The sequence below is a fragment of the Poeciliopsis prolifica genome, unplaced genomic scaffold (genome assembly GCF_027474105.1).
Source record: "Poeciliopsis prolifica strain line A6 unplaced genomic scaffold, Auburn_PproV2 SCAFFOLD013, whole genome shotgun sequence".
Classification (NCBI taxonomy): domain Eukaryota; kingdom Metazoa; phylum Chordata; class Actinopteri; order Cyprinodontiformes; family Poeciliidae; genus Poeciliopsis; species Poeciliopsis prolifica.
This window is the reverse complement of record NW_026562388.1, coordinates 879,214-897,500: the sequence shown is the minus strand read 5'-3', so window position 1 is coordinate 897,500 and position 18,287 is coordinate 879,214. Positions and strand designations below refer to the sequence as shown.

The 18,287-nt window shown below is 37.8% G+C and overlaps 1 protein-coding gene across 2 annotated transcripts in view; it reads right to left on the bottom strand.

Moving 5' to 3' along the window:
* sos2 (son of sevenless homolog 2 (Drosophila)) overlaps positions 1–18,287 on the bottom strand; it is a 42,429-nt gene that overhangs the window by 15,600 nt on the left and 8,542 nt on the right. For both annotated transcript variants that reach the window (XM_055037983.1, XM_055037984.1), the window contains exons 2-8: positions 10,399–10,524; positions 10,162–10,293; positions 9,788–9,952; positions 9,504–9,707; positions 6,169–6,312; positions 5,275–5,385; positions 730–828 (exon numbers count right to left, since the gene is read on the bottom strand). In XM_055037983.1, coding sequence (XP_054893958.1) covers positions 730–828; positions 5,275–5,385; positions 6,169–6,312; positions 9,504–9,707; positions 9,788–9,952; positions 10,162–10,293; positions 10,399–10,524 — 981 coding nt within the window. The remainder of the gene's footprint in view (positions 1–729; positions 829–5,274; positions 5,386–6,168; positions 6,313–9,503; positions 9,708–9,787; positions 9,953–10,161; positions 10,294–10,398; positions 10,525–18,287) is intronic.

Here is an 18,287-nt window from a genome sequence, read left to right as displayed (position 1 = left end):
ATTTGGCCTTGTTTTTAGTGTTTAAAATATCTTGGTACAATTGAAATGAGAAATTTACAGTGAAAATTACGAGGTGATTATAAGTCAATAATTCCTTGATATTGATGAAACCGTATTGATAAAAAAAAACTAGTACTTCTTCATCAAAGTTAAGTAATTATTTCCTTAAACCAAGCTCATGTCAAACAAAGTTTCTTGTATGTTGGTTTGGTCTTACTAGACCAAAAACACTCAGCAAGGTTTTGTGTTTTTATAGTGTATTTCTGTGGCTCTACCTTACAGAGAAAACTCATGACTGACCAAACCAAAAGTGGACAAATAAAACCCCCTGGTTTACTAATCAACACTTTAATTATGAAAGGAAAATCAGAAACCACTTGCAAAGAAAGGATTTCACTTTATTGTTGCATTTTACAGTAAAATCAATGTTATTAGATCCATTATGCTTAAATAAAAAGAGCCATTTTTGAATAATATTAAATTAATAGATGACAAAAATATATATTTTTTGTATTATTTTAAATTTTAATAGATTTTATTAAGGATCAGAGTTGCAGATTTTTGTCTGTTTTTAACAATGTATCTTCTAAAGTATTAAAAATTTTCCTTTCTTTGTTACTGTTAAAAGCCAACCACTATATATTAGAATAAATCTCAGCATGCACATATCAAATGATCTTTTACAAAGGAAACAATTAATCTTTGTTGACAGAAATAATGAGTGCATACCTGCAGTAGCTCAAAGTAGTGCAGACAGTGGTACACTGGAACCTTCATCAGCTGGGGAAGGACATACTGAACGCACTCCTTAAAGCCTCCCGGATTGGACTGCAGACGGAAATGAGAATAGTTAGAATTGTTGGGCATAAACCAGCATGGTAATGTTTTGAACATCTGCCCAAAAACGGCTTAATTATTAACCAAAATAAAATCAAAACGGTGACCAAAAGTAATTTTTATTACACAATGTCACTTTCGTTTTCTAAATGAATTCAGTCTGGCGCGTTTCCACATGACTGCTGGAGGTTAAGGACAGAAGTGAAATCTAAGTAACCTTTTTTTTTTTAAAACTTGAAGATCAAATGAAAACATACAAAACACACATATGCCTAGTAAATGTTTCGGTCCATGTTAGGCTGCCAGAGAGAAGGACAAGCGAGCCGGAGCAATGACTGTCGGGGTGGGGCCAAAGTATCCACTTTAATCTTTGATCCCTTGATAAATGACTCAGAATCAATATCCCTGTACTTAGACTCCACAGCGGCAGCTACGGCGTCTGGCTGGGGAGGAAGAGTCCGGCTCATGAAAAACAAAAGCTTCAGCTGCCCGATGCGCGTTGACCCCGGGAAAACAACGAGCAGAGAAGGAATAAAACCGTGCATCTTTCCTACACAGCCTGCCGGGAAGTGCTGACAGCGGCCTACATGTTTCTAGGAACACCGTTTATTACGGTCAAATGTGAAATAGTGTCACGTCTTCCTGATTGAGCAGATAAGGGTCGAGCTTTTCACATGTTGATTTTACAAGTATTTTGTTTTTAGAAGCTACAAACGATAAAGCGTTTTCTAAAGTAATGCTGTGTGATTGCATTTCATAAAACTTCGTATTTACAAAAGGAATTCAACTGTTTGTTTGCATTTTGTTGATATATGCATTTCTACTATTGTAATTAAGAAGCTTAAGTGTTTAAATGAAACAAATCTGCAGAATGTGCAATATTTAAAAATCTTATTAACCATCAGAATAATCAATAGAATGATAGATCATTAAATTAATTGCTAGTTGCAACCCAAATTTCTGTCTTTATTTGGTTTTCTTTTGGATTACCTTGCATACATTTTGAAATCCAAAACCATTTTCACATTTTGACTCCATGCAACCACAAACTTGAGTCTCTTTACCTTGAGATTTTATGCATCAGGTTTAAACACATAGAAACACAGAATTACAAAGTAGAAAATAAATAATAACCAGCTCAAACTTGACGTCTCATCATTAGGGAGGAACTGGTATGGATATCTGGGCTGATATAGGTATCGGATATTAAAATTGCTCGACGGACATTACACATATTTCCACACAACATAAAAAACAACCACAACACTGACTGTGCTTCAGATAAACTCCCCAAAACCCTGCACTGCATCATGACCAAACAAATGGCCGCCTCCTCCCAGCAAGCAGACGGAAATAAACATCAGTCCTATAAGTAGTTAATTACCAGACTGATAAATTGATCGAAATACCAGTTTTCATACAGATATATTGTGCAACCCTATTTATCATCTTCTTTTTGAAACTCCTCTGTAAAGGCTGGATTTGTGGACAGAACCACAAATAGATGCATTTTGTCCGTGGATGATTACAGATCCTCCAGAGTTACTGATGGCCGTCTCAAACTCCTCAGTTCAATTACATGTAGCTTTCGCTTTAAAAACACACAATAGACTGATTCCAGTTCCTTGCATCACAATGAAGGTTGTCGGACTCAAGAAAGAAAATGTGGGAAAAGTTCAAGAGGCCTTTGCTTGAAAAGCGAATCATAAGAACAAAGATGTTTCAATACTCTTTTCTCTTCGTGTTAATTGTCGTCACACCTGAGCATGCAGGCTGTTTGCGAATGCCACAGGATCCTACTGTCCTTAATGCATTGTCCAGCTTCCACTATTCTAGGATGCATCTTCACACACACACGTTTTGAATTAAAGCAGTTTTATGAGTGCTATACATAGGCCTCTCACAATAACCAATAAATCAATTAATCACATGGCAAATTAATACAAACTCAGTAACTTCCCTTGGCATGATTTATCGCTTTTCTCTTTCTGACAAAACTAGACGACAAGTCTTTTTGAGGATAATTTTGTTTACTGAGACTTTACTGAGTAATTCATTTCATTTGTTGTTTCTGTTTTATTTATTTTGGACTTAAAATCTCTTCCAGTTCCAGGGCTAAATGTTTAATAGAATTGAAAGTTTATTAACGTTTCAGAATGCGATTTTGCATAATTACTATGATGTCATTACTATTATGTCACTTAAAAATTATAGTTTATCGCAATAACTTCTGCAACAATTTGTCGCCCAGCAAAATTTGTTATTGTGACTAATTAAATCTACACATCAAGTCAAGCTTGAAAAAGAGCATCTATAATTGTAAACACATCTCAAATATTAGCAAAAAACCGACAGCTACATAAAACTCTGAACACAACAATGTTCCTGTGACGCTCTGAGGCTCAGTTCTGGTCTTTTGACATCTCTTCGATACGAGATGAGCTTTGGATCATTGGTACCACAGCGCTCTCCCTCCTCAGGAGAGAAATTACGAGCAGTGTGCCTGACTGTTCTATTTTTAAAAGCAGATGTAATTTACCCACAACACCAGACGGATCAGAGAGCAGCGGCTTGGAGGCTGACGGACGCATCCATCTGACAGATAGGGAGGGAGAGAGACAGGAGCGTACGCAACGAGACAACAGATGTGGAGGGGAGCGAGAGGCAGCTGATGATGTCACTGCCTCACGTTTGAACCCTGTTACAGCAAAAGCTGCCATGTGTATCCAGTAAGGCTGTGTGACCCAATTCCAATTTTCTGTCAAGTTGGATTTGTTTGCTGTGGCTGTTCACACTTCCAAATAAAATACGACCAGCATGTGAACCGCAAACGACCTGAAAGTGTCCCGCATGCACAGTAGAGGGTGCAATAACGCCAGCGTTCTCAGACTTCTGCCAGCCGCCATAAAAAGAAGAAGTGCTCAATGTTTGCGGAAGTAATCATGGAGGCTAACGTTCGAGCATAGCTTACAGATTTGAAGCTGTGGGAGGGAGCTCTTCTCCCTCCCACAAGTGAAGTGATATTTGCAATGTGAATGTGATCTGGACGTTCAGTCACATTTGAATCGGATATGTAAGGGATATCCAAGTGACCTGGGTCGCATTCGAAAACAATATGACCTGTGCTGTTCAGACTGTCATGAAGAGAGCAGATGTTTTATAATGGAACAACGCAAAGCGGGGCATCATTGTGAATTGGGAGGAAAATGATACACGCTTTAAAATATCTCTACAAATAAAAGAAATCTGAAAATTGGAGGCAGTCAACCCCTCTCTACTTTGATGGCTCTAAATAAAATCTATTGCCATGCACCTTAAAAAGTCATCAAAGTTGTAACTTTAGAAGAAAAAATAAAATGCATGAATTTCAAAATCTTACACAATCTGAAAAGTGTGGCTAATTTTTTCTCCTTTTTAAATCATTCTGCGTTTATTTCCACGTCGTAATTACGCACGATTCTTTGTTGGCCTTTCAGAGAAAATCCCAATAAAATATTTTGTGTGTTTGTATACCAATGTGTGACAAAATGCTTTCGCCTGTGTGACAGTTTTTTTACTTAACTGGCACCAATACAACAAGATAAAATTAAAAGCATATTTTTAACTCCCCGTGCTCACGGCCTCTTATGTGAAGCGTACATGAAAATAAACACTGGGTGTGAGTATTCAGGGCATGGCGGTGTTGACCTAACTGGGGTCTGACTGGTGGTAAACACAGCGAGGCCTCAATCTGAGCCACAACACCGTTGAAGTCCACACAGTCTTCCGTTCTCCCTTTGAATTCAATAAGTGCTAAAAGGCATGAAAAGATACAGAGAGAATATATATATATATACACACAATAAATGAGAAGTAGGCATTTCGGTTTAAAGGCTTGAAATGAGCAGAAAATTGGCCCATTTTGTAAATTCTGCTACACTAAGTGGGGTTGAAACTGTTTTCTCAGTTTCTGGCCTGAGAAAACAACAGCAAATATTTCATCTTCAAAGGCCGCCAAACTGCACCCCACCGGGCCTATTTCAATGCTATTCTCGCGAGGAATGTCCAAATAAAACAAAACAGCAGCAGAGAATCAAGTGTGCACAAACGGGACGCTGAATATGTCATGACATGTCTTCAAACCATATTTTAGCCACACGTGGATCAAAACAGAAGCAGGAACGAATGCCGAGTGTGAATGCTTCCCTTTTTGGGAAGCAGCAGGTATAGATGGGTAATAAGCAACTTTAAGATGCAAGTTGAGTTTTTATGAAATGACCGATAACTAGTCAGCAGGTAATGTTTTCCCCTTCAAATTAAAAACATGCCACTGCAGCTTTAATGACGGGGAATTAAAGTAAAGACGCATTCATAAAAAACTTTGTCCAGTTTTTTATGAATGCAGATAGAAAAATCAAAATGTTCTCTGAGCAGATGAGCTCCGGTTCAAAACCTCACCCCGAAGTGTTGGCGAACTGTTTGTCTCTGCATCATTTCATGGAAGTGCTCGTTGAATTTCTTGCCAAGAATGTCCTGAGAAAGGGTCTCGTACGGGTCAAACGCCTGTTCCTGCACACACACAGAACGAGCCAGAGCATTACTAATCAAACACAACCATTCACGCAGAAATAACCCGCTGGTGTAAAACTGAACAACTCATGCTGTCATTATATTTAGTCATTTGTGCTGAGCCTCTAGCTATTTCTAGTGCATCAATGGTGAGAAAGCAAACATTACATTTCATTATTGGCCTTCATTTTGGTAATTGCTGGCCAAATGTTGGATTTTAACAAACAAATCTCAGACATAATTTGTAAGCCAATATCAAATATATATATTTTCACAAGTACGCAGCTTTTATTTGTTCTATTAAAACTCAAAGCTGGAAGAGTTTCCAGAAAATATCTTTATTTTGCTTGAACAGAAACATAAAAAACAAGCTAAAAATCAGTTTTATGTTATGAAACAGATTTGGTAGGATTGGGTAATATAAGTTTGGGATTTTATCACAAATTTTTGTGATGAACCCATTACTAATCCCCAATTTACTAAAAGGTTTAGAAGCCTATTACTATTTTTTTTTTGGTAACTATGGCTGCATGCACACATTCATAGCTCTATGAACACAAATATAGTTTTTGAGAAACCGATAGCATATGCTAAAATGCTTAAAATTAATATGACTAAACTGCATTTAATCACATTTTAAAATTTACAGATATTTATAGATGCTCTAATGATACAAGCTGGAGAAAAGTGTAAAAAAAAATAAAAAATTCTGGTGATATTGTCAGTTTTGTTTTTTAATTAGCCAACAGCAATAACCGTTTCCTGATAAATGATGCATGTTACCTCTGCAAGGTCTTCAAAGCAGCTGCCCACCAGCGGATGGGGACTGCCATCAGCAGTCATCTCCACCGCGTCCTCGATCAGACCCAGAAGCTTCACGGTCAGCTCGTGGATGTCCAAGATGTTGCTGAAGATCACCTCGACATCCTGCAACATCGACAACAAGAACTGGTGAGCTGCGTCGAGATTTGTCAAATGCTCGGCAATTGGTCGCAGTGATAATTCAATGTGCAGTACACATGCACCTCTGTCCAGTCTTTTCTGTTAGTATTTTTGTTAAATTTGAGGTTAAGTTCATCTTCTCCTCCTCCGCAAAATGTCATCATCACTTGCTTGAACATCAATTGACAACAAAAGAAATAATTGATATTTAAATAAAAATGAGCTCAGACATCTTTCCAAGTGAGGCTGTTGGTGATAATATGACATTATCAATGCATGACTGTTAGCAGGCCGTCTGCTGAAAAGCCATTTCTAAATTAAGTCCACGGCTGCCCATTTCTACCGCAGTTCAACAGGGTCAGAGAGCATCTGAATGCTTAATGAGCCATTAGCTTCCCTCCCCCTTCTTTAAATTATTACCATTATAAATACAGGCCATTAGAAATGTGACCTTTAACCCTCAGGTGATCTTTACATTAGTGTTGCAAGTCGCTTTGGTGTGATAATTCAAATGCTAAATATTTTCATTTCTTTTTAGAGAATCAATAAGTTAAAAACGGTTAATTTGTATTAACACAATGTGCAATGTGTTAATTGCATTTTGTGCAATTTACACATTGTACAAAATGCAAATGCGTTAAGACACACATTTGGATTTTAAGATCAAAATCACTTTTGTCTGTCAATATGTTTCACCCAAAACCCCTCAAGTGGCAATTTCTTTATATTCACCAGGATGAAATTCACTAAAGGAACGCTGTATTTTTGCCATTTAGGCAATAAAATGTTTATTTTCTTATTTAAAAAAGGAAGTGGATCATTTGTTCATTTCCATCTTTTAATGCATTTCTAATATTGCGTAGAAACAATTTAAGCAACTTAATAAAAAATCGGCAGAAAGTGCTAATTTGTTAGATTAATCCGATTAATCAGGTTTTTTATGACTTTCAAAAATGGATTTCTTCTTGTCTCTCTTCTGTAGAGTCTGATTATAAACAACAGCATGGCATATATTCCACAGAGAATAATCACTAAAGAAGACGAGGGCTCTAAAATTGGACCAAGTGTTTACAGACTGCCGAAGTCTTAAAAAGCAGCTCTGCCACGCCATTATTTAACCGAAGCGCTTTCTCGACGCCTGAGTAACGCTCCGGATGATGCCGCATTTCAACAGACATAATTGAGGTTATTCTGGCGGGGGATGCAGATGTTGTTCCTGTCTCAACTTAATTACACGTTCTGTGTTCCTCTGGGCCTCGCATAGGTTTACGCTCCTCACCCAAATGATACCACAAATTACCCAACCCAAAATATGCAAAACCACAGCAATGCACAAAACTCAACTTTCCACTAAGTTCTTCTAAACCTGTACACACTGCACTCAATTTTTTTTTTCAACTGTACTTATCCCTATATGTTTGGAGGAATTTAGTGCTTGAGCCCCATATTAGCCTTAGGAGAAAGAGAGAGAGACGACTTGAAGCAGCAAAACAAGTTTCATTGTGTAAACAGAGTGACTCGTGATTGGAAAAGCAGTCCTTAGAAAACACAAATTTGACAACAATTAGAATATCTGCTATCTAGATCTTAGCTGCGAACAGAAAATCCCAATTTTGTCCAGGTGAAAGGATGTTTTTTCCATAAAATAAGCCTGTAAGAAAAGCATATTTGGAAGTTTCAAGTGACTCTTTGATACCAATTCCCAGTTAACAGATTAGAAAGTTGAAATTCAAATCTTTAAATGATCTTAGAGTGGATTTGGCTTAAAATGTTTTGATATTTGTGTCTGAATAAGCTGGCTCTGCACTAAGCTGCTCACAGCTACTTGCCTGAAATGAAGCGGAGTAACAATTTCAAATTTGTGCAGCTTTTGGAAAGAATTTGTGGGTCTTTTCTAGAAATATTAACAAATTTTTCTCTCTATGTTTTACATCTTATTTTTTCTGTACCATTTAATCCATCCTTTACATATATAACAGAAGAATTAGAAGTGAAAAGTGTAAAAACTCATCATGGGAATCAATATAATTAAGTTTGTCAATTGTTTCTCTCCAGGGTTGAAAAATCACACAACTGATTATGTATATTTCAGTAATAATAACTGGCTAAAAACATTAATTTATTGTGCATTTTCTCCAATAAATAAGAAATAATTACATCATAAAATATTTGTCCTTGGGCAACCACTTGCTTCATGTAGCTAAAGATAAACATTTAGCATAACGCTAGCTAGATTTTTGACATCTCAGTAAAACTAGTGGTTATTTTTCTATTTGAATCTTCTATTTGAACGTAAAAAGGAGTTTCCTTTTGAAACATACAGGTGGAGAGTTTTATTTGTATTTATTTAATTTATTTTGTATTTAATTGACTTGTAATTTCACACTTGTGTCATAAATGTCACATTCATATTTGCTCAAATGTTACATTTTAGATGGGAGTAGCTTGTCAAGGTAAAAGAAATCTTCTGTGGGGGACCAAGTTTTAACCCGTCTGAGCCAAACTGGCAACCCACGATCGTCAGGAATCACCGAGGGAACCACAGAGGATCAGGCCTGCTGGAACACCAATGTCTAAAGAAAAGCAAGTTTTCCAATAGAAAAATGTTTTATGGTCATATATCAACATGTTTGGTTACATGATCATAATGAGAGGAAATGTGATTAGAGAACTGCCAAACATGGTGGTGGTTGCATCATGCCGAGGGGCAGTTTCACCATCAGTGGTATTCGAGCATTGCATAAAATGGTTGGAACCATTATTACTACTTTTATTGTGCTCCAACAGAATAGATCTGAACTGGGTTATGAATGAATGAAGCATCAACTCTCAGTTTAACCACTTAGAGTTGAGAAATATTCAGCTTGAACTATACCTGAAACTTCATTATACCTAGAAAAAGTATGTTGTCATGAGAAGTTCTTAGTTTGATAAAAGATATTTAATTAAATATTAGTAGGGATGCATTTCTGTATTTGAGAGCGTGTGTACAATTTTGAGAATTTGTGGTGCAGAAAAAAAAACCCTGAATAAATTCAAAGTTGTGCATCTGATATGAACCGGACCGTTTGTTGTAGATGTTTCTGATGAGTAAATAAGCCCTTCAAAGGATGTCAGAAATCCCTTTTAAAAGCAGTATTACTATGTTTCCATCATCAGCTTAATGTCCTCCTCACCTCATCTGTAAAGACTTTGGGGTGGGACAGGAAATGGTTCCGGAACACTTTAATAATCAGATCGAGCTCCCGCAGATACTGCCGCTCCTCTGCGATTTCAAGCTTCACCAGTTCGTCATACGAAAGCTCCGCAAGCGACAAGGGCTCCTCGGTAAACTGCGACATCACGCCGATGTCCTCCTGGTCGAACATATCCATCAACACCTGAACGCAGAGACACGAAACGGAACCTATCAGCAAGAAGCGAGTGAATGCAGGCGCTCCTTCCTCAACGATATCCCCACCTTGTCTGCACACATGGAGACCTTGATGTCCTGTTGGGTGATTTCATAGTGCCGAATGTTGCCGACGTAGTTGCCGGCCAGTTTGAGTATATCTGCTGATATGTATTCAAGTACTGCCACGATGTACAGGGACACATGGTAGTCCACCTTGTAGCCCAGAACCTCCTGATTGGAGAAAAAGCAAAACACATCAGACGAAGCAAAGCACATGAACCGTTCCACGGCAGCCGAAGGTTGGTTCGAGATCATGTTAAGCGTCTGTTTGAACATGCAGGGTGACGGCTAAACTAAACTAGATAAACATTTCTAGTCCGCTGAGGAAGCGAAAAGGGACAGAAAAGGGAGAGAGAGAGGTCAGCTCTATGAGTCTTTACCTTAAGTAATGGGTGTATTTTGTCCACAGGGAGAAGCAAGGGGCTTCTTCTCTTACGTTTCTCAATAGCTGCCTGGGCGTCGTTAATTGCCCACTTATCTATAGGGTGGGGAAAGGTTTTCTGCACACGTTCCTGTCGAGAGGGGAGGCAAGGAGATTCTTCATAGTAAGAGGCAGACACAAGCCTTTTCCATCTTTAAAACAGAAATTACCAGGAGAGAGGAAGCAAAGGTCATACCTCTACATCCTGCACGGTGCGAGGCTGGGCCACACACAGCATGTTGAGCAGCTGCAGGATCAGCTCTTCAATGTGCTGCAGGGCATCCTCCTTTGCTTTCAGGGTTGGGTGGACCTGCTCCTGTACCTGAAAGTATGAGACAAGCAGGAGAGAGAGAGGCGGTGAGTGGCAGATTTAGCAATCTAGACTGAAATGCTTAACTTACGCTTTCAGGGTGAGACAGGCTGTAAAGAAGTACAAAACTCTGAACAGATTGAAGTTGGGAGTAATTAAAAAGATTCCCAATGCATCATATTCACACTAGACCAGCAAAGTATTTAGATTTTTAGTCTTATATTAAATATTAATAGAGAAAATAATTCAACTGGCCAGAGGAATGGACTGCTTTTTAGCTTTATTGGCCAGTTGCGAACTTCTTACTTCAACTGACAACCCTCTTTAATACGGATGCCATAACCGAGTGAAGAAAACTCAAGGTCTTCTAAAAATCCTAAAAAAAAATGAGTTCAAAAGAATCAGACATATGGGAACAGCTAAAGAGTTAATAATTTTCTGCTACATGTTGAGACAAGTCTGTGGTTTATTTATGCTGCAAAAGAGCAAGAGAGACGGCAAGACTTTTAGTGCCTAACAGGAGGGTTTATCAACGCCGTAAAGTCACTCTAGAGCTCTGCACAGCTTTTCTGCAAGATGCCTGCCGCCACGTACAACTGTGGGAACATCCTGACAAACACAATAAACTAACAAAACAGGAACTTTGTTACAACAGTTATACTTAGGAGTCCAAATGTACTGCTACAGAAAGAGTCCGCATTCATTCATATTTTGAAAGTTTGATTTGTTGCGTTATTTTGAGCCATACTAAAGAATAAAATGCATATTATACCTCTAAAGAGAGAAATATGTAGTTGCACTGAAATTTGCATAAATCATGTCATCCAATTTATGTTTCACATAACTGTGTGTTTTGACAAACAAGAGCGCATTTACCTTGAAGAGGAGTGAGAAGAAGATGAACTTATGTCAGTGGTTGTCACTGTAATTTCGGATTCAGTTATTTGTCATGTACTTATGTTTTTCATGAAGCATTTTCTTGCTAATACCTCTGATGTCCCTCGTATCGTCATAACCAATTCAATATTGCACTTATATATTTTATGCAATTTATTAATTATATATTTTCTATTATGAATACAATTATATTTATTAATTGTATTGAGGTTTTGGTGCAAGTCCATTTTTAGTGAGTTCATAAAACTAACAATAGATTTATCACACAGCAACCAATTGCTGCAAAATTAGCACTTTATTGATGATTGATGCAATAATTACTCATTTTTGTCTATTTTTTGCAAAATGCACTGTTGTGAAAAAGCTCTATATGAACTGAATAATTTCTTCAGGTTTGCATCCCAAAACGTATAATTCCCCAAAAGATCAACTGGTTATTTGAATATTCATAAAAATGCTAATTTCTATTCATATTTTTGACACATTTCTCAATGTACATCAATGAAGTTGAAATAAAATATTTGGAGAACTAAAAACCACAGCAAGCAAAAAAAGAAAGAATCAACGCAATTTAATCTGAATGCATGGAAAGATGAAGAGAACCTCATTTAGTTTCTGCCACTACAGAAGTAATATTGTTTGTACTGTGTATACTTCCATCATGAACATGAAACAAAAGCTTTGGTTATAGCATTTAAACTTCTCCATGTGGAACTACCAGGTGAAGGGGGTGTGGTTATGGATGCATCCAGGCGTGGAGGTGTGGCTTCATCAGGTATGAAACTGCAAAGAAATGAACATCCCACAAATGCCTTCCAGCCTCCCAAAAGTTGTCGTCATCTGGGCTGTGCCCTCGTGCAGGAATGCAGTCGGTTGAGATGCTAATATAGCACTCAAAGGAGACTTCAAGGAGAAAAAAATACCATGGGGGGAAAAAAAACAAAACAGGAGAGAAGAGGGCTTGATATTTACTCTGACCTTGCAACAGGAAGATTAACAACCATTGACCACACAAATGATTCACAGCTCGACAGGTTCGATGTCACCAGGTGACTCTGAATTTATCCAATCTAAGATGCTTAGAACAAATCAACCTGTGCATGTGCTGCAACTTTTCTCGTTCTGAACAACAACAACAAAAAGTTATCTTTGCATCAAAGGAGGAACGCACAGCTTCAGATATTACAACTAAAAACCAGCGGTCAGGTCCAACATTTAGGTGTAGTGATGAACTCTGAACTGGACATTCAGAGCCACATAAAGAGAGTGACAAAGTCAGCCTTCTATCGCCTTCCACTTCCGGACTAAAATCCCAGAAAGATCCAGAGAAACTCATTCGTGCGTTCATCTTTAGTCATATTGATTACTACAATAGCGTCTTCACAGGTCTGCCTAAAAAAGTCAATGAAACAGCTGCAGCTGATATAGAATGCTGCTGCTCTAGTTCTGACTAAAACCAGGAACATTGAGCACATCAGACCAGTTCTAAAGTCCCTACACTGGCTCTCTGTAGGGAGGAAACCTTGCTGAATGCCTTAGCACCACAATGCACTAAAGCTCTGCTGTTGTTCCATCAACCTTCTGGACTTCTCAAGACAAAACACTGATATTGAAACGAAGGATTAGTAAAATGTTAAGAGGTCACCACTGACTGGGCCTTGAGCATTCTTGCCCTCTGAGTTAACGGCGATGCAGCGAGGAGCAGGATGTCCTTTCTGTCTATAGTTTGCATTTTGTCGATTGAGATAAAATAACAGAAGGTGGAATTTCACAGCGATTACACATCATCTGTTTAGATTTATAACTTGGTAACTACACTAAGTTGCTTCTTAAAACAAGAGCTGGAAACACTGAAACCACAGTTTGAGGCCTTGTTGCTCGTCATTACTGTTTTGATGCACACTCACAAGACCTTCTTGCTATAAATAAGCCACGAGTGTAAACTGCACTGGGAAAGAAATAGATATCAAAGGGGAAGTAGGTTATGAGATAGATTCTTTCAACCCGAAACAGTCACTTGACTAAATTCCACAGGACACCAGGAGCTGTGAGTCACCGCGCTGAATGGAGGCATGGGGGAAACCCCCGGAGTTTCGCAGAATAATTGTCCCGTTTCTCACAGGCCCGCGACTGACAAGTGGTGTCAATCTACAACATCAGGATGGGAGACAAAGGAACCATAATGCTTGAAACCGAAAGTGGTGGAAAGTGATTTCAAACAAATACATAAGCCATGATGGAGCTGAAAGGTATGCAGACCGAGACTCTGCAGAAGCTCCTACTACTTAAACCTTTATAGAAGAGAGTATGCAAGATATTAAAAAGAAACAAAGTATTTACTAAGGGAACTTTCACAGCTACAACTTTAATCATCCTCTCAAAACAAAAAAACTTAAAGGCTATTGCATTGAGAAAATTAATTATGTACCTTTTTTTTAAGGTTGACAGATTTAAAAAAGATCAAATATCACACATCAGGACAGCTAAACGGAGGAATTAATCCCGATCATAATATAAATATTTACACAACACCTGAAGCTTGAAGCATCTTGGTAAAAATATAGTTTGAACATGTAAATATGCCAGAGATAAAACAGGAACTGACCATAGCAAGACAAAATTGTTTGCAAACGGAAAAATCCTATTAAAATAAATAAAAAAGAAACTGACACAAACAACAGGTTGGCTACTTTGGTCAAACAAGGAAAAAAATAATCTGCAGCAAACCTTTCAAATGGTTCAGAAAGTGCAATCAGGTTTTCTAAATATAATGTCAAATGAATAACAAAGCAACATGTCGCTCAGATCACAAAGTGTAGAATTAGACTGAACAGATCTGTCTTTTTGTCACTGATCCCTGATGGAACTTTTTCCAATCAGGACCAATGCAGATATTGATAACCCTTTCAAGGTTTTCCCCAGAAAACTTGCGAAGCCTAGTGGTTGGGCAGTCATTCATCCAGTGGCCCGTTATGTTTTTGAGTTAAAACATGTTTAAAGTCGACAGGAAATCTGAAAATGTCACTTGATAATTATGTGTTATTGGAAGATTCATACCTGAACAGTAACTATAAAGCCTGAAAAATGAAAACATTTTAAAGACTTAAGTAATGAGTAATGCTTATTCTGGTGGGCCACCAAGTAAAGCCTGGTGACCCGCCAGACTGATAATACACTGAGGAAAACCCTGCCTTTATCTTACCAGTGTTTTTATAGGACAGAAATCCAGTGGGATTATTAACCTGTTAAAAGGTTGTGCTGGTTAAGATGCAGGTAAAACCTTTTTGTTACATGGATGAGTTAAAATTAAAAAAAAATAAGGAAACTTACAATTATACTGATATCTTCTGGAGAAGAGACACTAAACGTTTTATCTTGTAAAACTGACACATAAATCACTCTAAGCATCGTTCCATTAGCAAAATGAGGATGTGCACAAAAACAGGCAAAGTGTGAAGTCATTTTTTACACCTCATCTCTTCTTCTCAACTCAGGAAGAAAAAATAGAGAGGAGGGCTCTTTAAGAAAACAAGTCACCTGCTGCGAAGAGTCAGCTCCAATTATGATCACAGGTTCTCCTGTGCCATGTTCGGGTGTTGTTTACTTTTATGGGTCATTTCAATTCTGAAGTGTCATAGCGCTCACTCTCGCTCATTTTCCCTTCCAGTCTCCCTCGTCTCCCTTGTTCTCTGCCCTCAGAGGAAAATCCCCCGGAATAACAGATCATAAAAGTAGACTGAGCGGTATCGATGCGTTTACTGCGCGTGAGGAAGCAGCAGCTTCATGCTGCTTAAACAGTATCGTTGGGCCAAAGCTGGAGGATGGAGAGTCCGGCCTGCAGCAGCAGACTGAAAACAAGGAAATTAGGAAATAGAAATGCCTGATAGTTTATCTGTAGTTCCCTGCAGTAACGCACTCTGTTCTTCTAGGTGATTATGACATTCATTTTATCAGGCTGACTTTAAAATGTGCAGATCTGGGACTCCAACACTGTCTACATTTACAATGACGTTTCAGATTACTGAAACTAATTTAGTAATTGATAGCTGAGGTATACAACAGACTAAAAAAAAAAAAAAAAAAAAAAGTTTGCTGAAACAAACCAAAAAGAATATGTATATAAATTTTCCATTTCAGATAAAAACACCTTTGTCTTTACATATATTGAACTCAGAACTCCTCAAGTGACAGTTTTAGATTCACCTGCTTCAATTTCTGCACAGATAAAAATTAAACACCTTTAGCTATCAAATTAGGAATCAGTTAATCCAAAAAAAAAAAAAAATTCTGCAGATTAGCCCTACACTGACTGTACTGATGTTAAGAGTTGAGCTTTTCACATGTTGATGTTGGAAGTATTTTTTCACCTGCAGCAGCCTTTCCCATAAATGGTCAAGTTTACACTGCGTTACTGCATGTTAGGTAATATAATATTTTCTTATTTTAAAGAAAGGATTTCAATTGTGTTATGTATCAAACAATTTTTTTAATCAAATTAATCAATTAATTGACACATAAAAATATTGGACTAATAAAACTTTGAGGCTAGCACATAACTTCTTGAATGGCTCTGATCACAACCCTATTGAAAATGTATAGATTTTTTTTCTGGAATATGCTGGAAAAAACAGACATTTACCCAAATTTTAGTGGGAGGGTTCAAGTTTTCCTTTGTTGTATGAAAGATTTTGACCCTGTGTGGATTTAAGATAATGTACAATTTCAAATTTAGAGAGTATTTTCTCCAGTACAACTCAGCTGTACTGGAGAAAATACTCAATAATAAATAAATCAACGAATTAAAAGCGTAAAATCACATCTTTGCACAAGATGTGACGTTTGAACAGCAGGCTATATTCAAGTACTTTTTGTCCAACCTCCAAATAGTCATTATTTTGCCTCCACAGGATTACGCCAACATGCACAAAGAAAATATCAGAGTAAGTAAGGTTTGAGGTAATAAAGGCAATGTGGTGTTAATACAGGGATAATATTTCTAATTGAATTGATTATTATTCCGGCTGCACATACAGAACTGTGTCAGGCTCAGGTTACAGGTAATATGGGTTGTGTGTGTGTGTGTGTGTGTGTGTGTGTGTGTGTGTGTGTGTGTGTGTGTGTGTGTGTGTGTGTGTGTGTGTATGTGTGTTGGGGGGAGGGGACGGGTTTGGGAATCATTATTATATCAGAGCATGTGTCACCGTTTGTGATTCATACTATGACATCATCTGCCATTACAACCAGACTGTCTGGGGAACCATAGGGCAGAGATCCACCGGGACCTGACACACACACACACACACACACACACACACACACACACACACACACACACACACACACACACACACACACACACACACACACACACACACACACACACACACACACACACACCGACTCGAAGAGGCAGAAAGCGTTCAGATAAATAGACACTTTGACAAATAATAATCTGACATAACGAATGTAAAACCAGCACTATGCATATGATATCAGGACATTTCGCTGCCTTTACACGCAGTCACATGATCAACACATTGACTTCAACAGGCGAGCCACCGGCGGCGAGGGGCCTCCTCGCCTTGACCGCGTCTTGACCTGACCGAGTGACCGCTGCCCACTCATCCTTCACCTTAACCCCTTTTGACGACAAGCAAGGGTCCAGTAAGCTGATTTAACCTGGCAAGAAGAGGGAGGCCAGTGTTTCCAATCAGCCCAATCGTCTCTCTGCAGACAGCCTCAGGGCCGCTTCACAGAAGGCCCAACCTGTTACCAAGAACATCAAAACACAGCGGCTAGCCTCATCTCCAGGATGTGGCAACCCACTGCTGCATGACATCAACAAGTGCAAATGAGGTCATTTACTCTTGTGCATCTTTAGCCTTTCTGCTTCATGTGGTTTTTTTTGTGTGACTGAGAGAAACTTGCCCACATCAGCAGAAATCATGATGTGGAAAAACACAAAAGTTTTTTTATAAGTTAGCAGATAATTTATTCATTCGCATTTGTTTGACCTACAAGCACTTCTTCACCGTTGGAGGAAATTCTTCTAATCTAAGACATCTTGTCAAATGTGTGATCAGTTGGTGTTGGTTTTTCAAAATGTGAAGACCTTTTTTTTAAAAAATAGCAGCAAAACCAGCCTTGCCACAAAATGTCTGATACCATTTCTTAGACTTTACTCGAGAACCACATTAAGGTACACTGATGAATTGTGGGTAAAACTGATTGAACCAAAAAGTGAAAACCAACTTTTCACAGAATGAAAACAAAAAATAAAGCTGAACCAAGTTTTCTTTTTTATGAAGAGCGAAATATAATTTTGTGATTTGGTTCCTAGCTGATGAGCTAGCTAGCAAGCTAAAGTTTGATTAAATTTTAGGAAATTTAGTGATTTTGTTTTAGTCAACTAACTCTTAATTTTAAAACTCCGTATTTCCATAAACTAAGTCAGCCAACATTTGAATTCAAAGAAAATGCATTTTTAAGAACGCTTTAAATTTCTAGCCAGATTAACTAAATGTTTTCCACTTTCAAATATTTATCATTTTTTCTCATTTCTTTTTAAGTTTTAGCTTCAAGACATGGTAAAAAAAATGTTGAAATTGTTTTGAAACTAAAGTGGGCAAATGGTAAATAAAGCATTTTAGTTTTAAACTCTCAATGCTGAAATATAAATATAAGTACACAGTTGTACTTTTCTTTAACACCCTTGTAGGTTTTTTTTTAAATATATAAAACAGATAATCTGAAGTATTTTAAATCAAAAAGTTTATTTATTGATGTTTTGTGGTAACCAAGCCAAATTTTAATCAAGGGTTTGTTGAAATATTTTTTTTTAAATATCTGAAACAAGTTTTGTTCCACCAACCATAAGG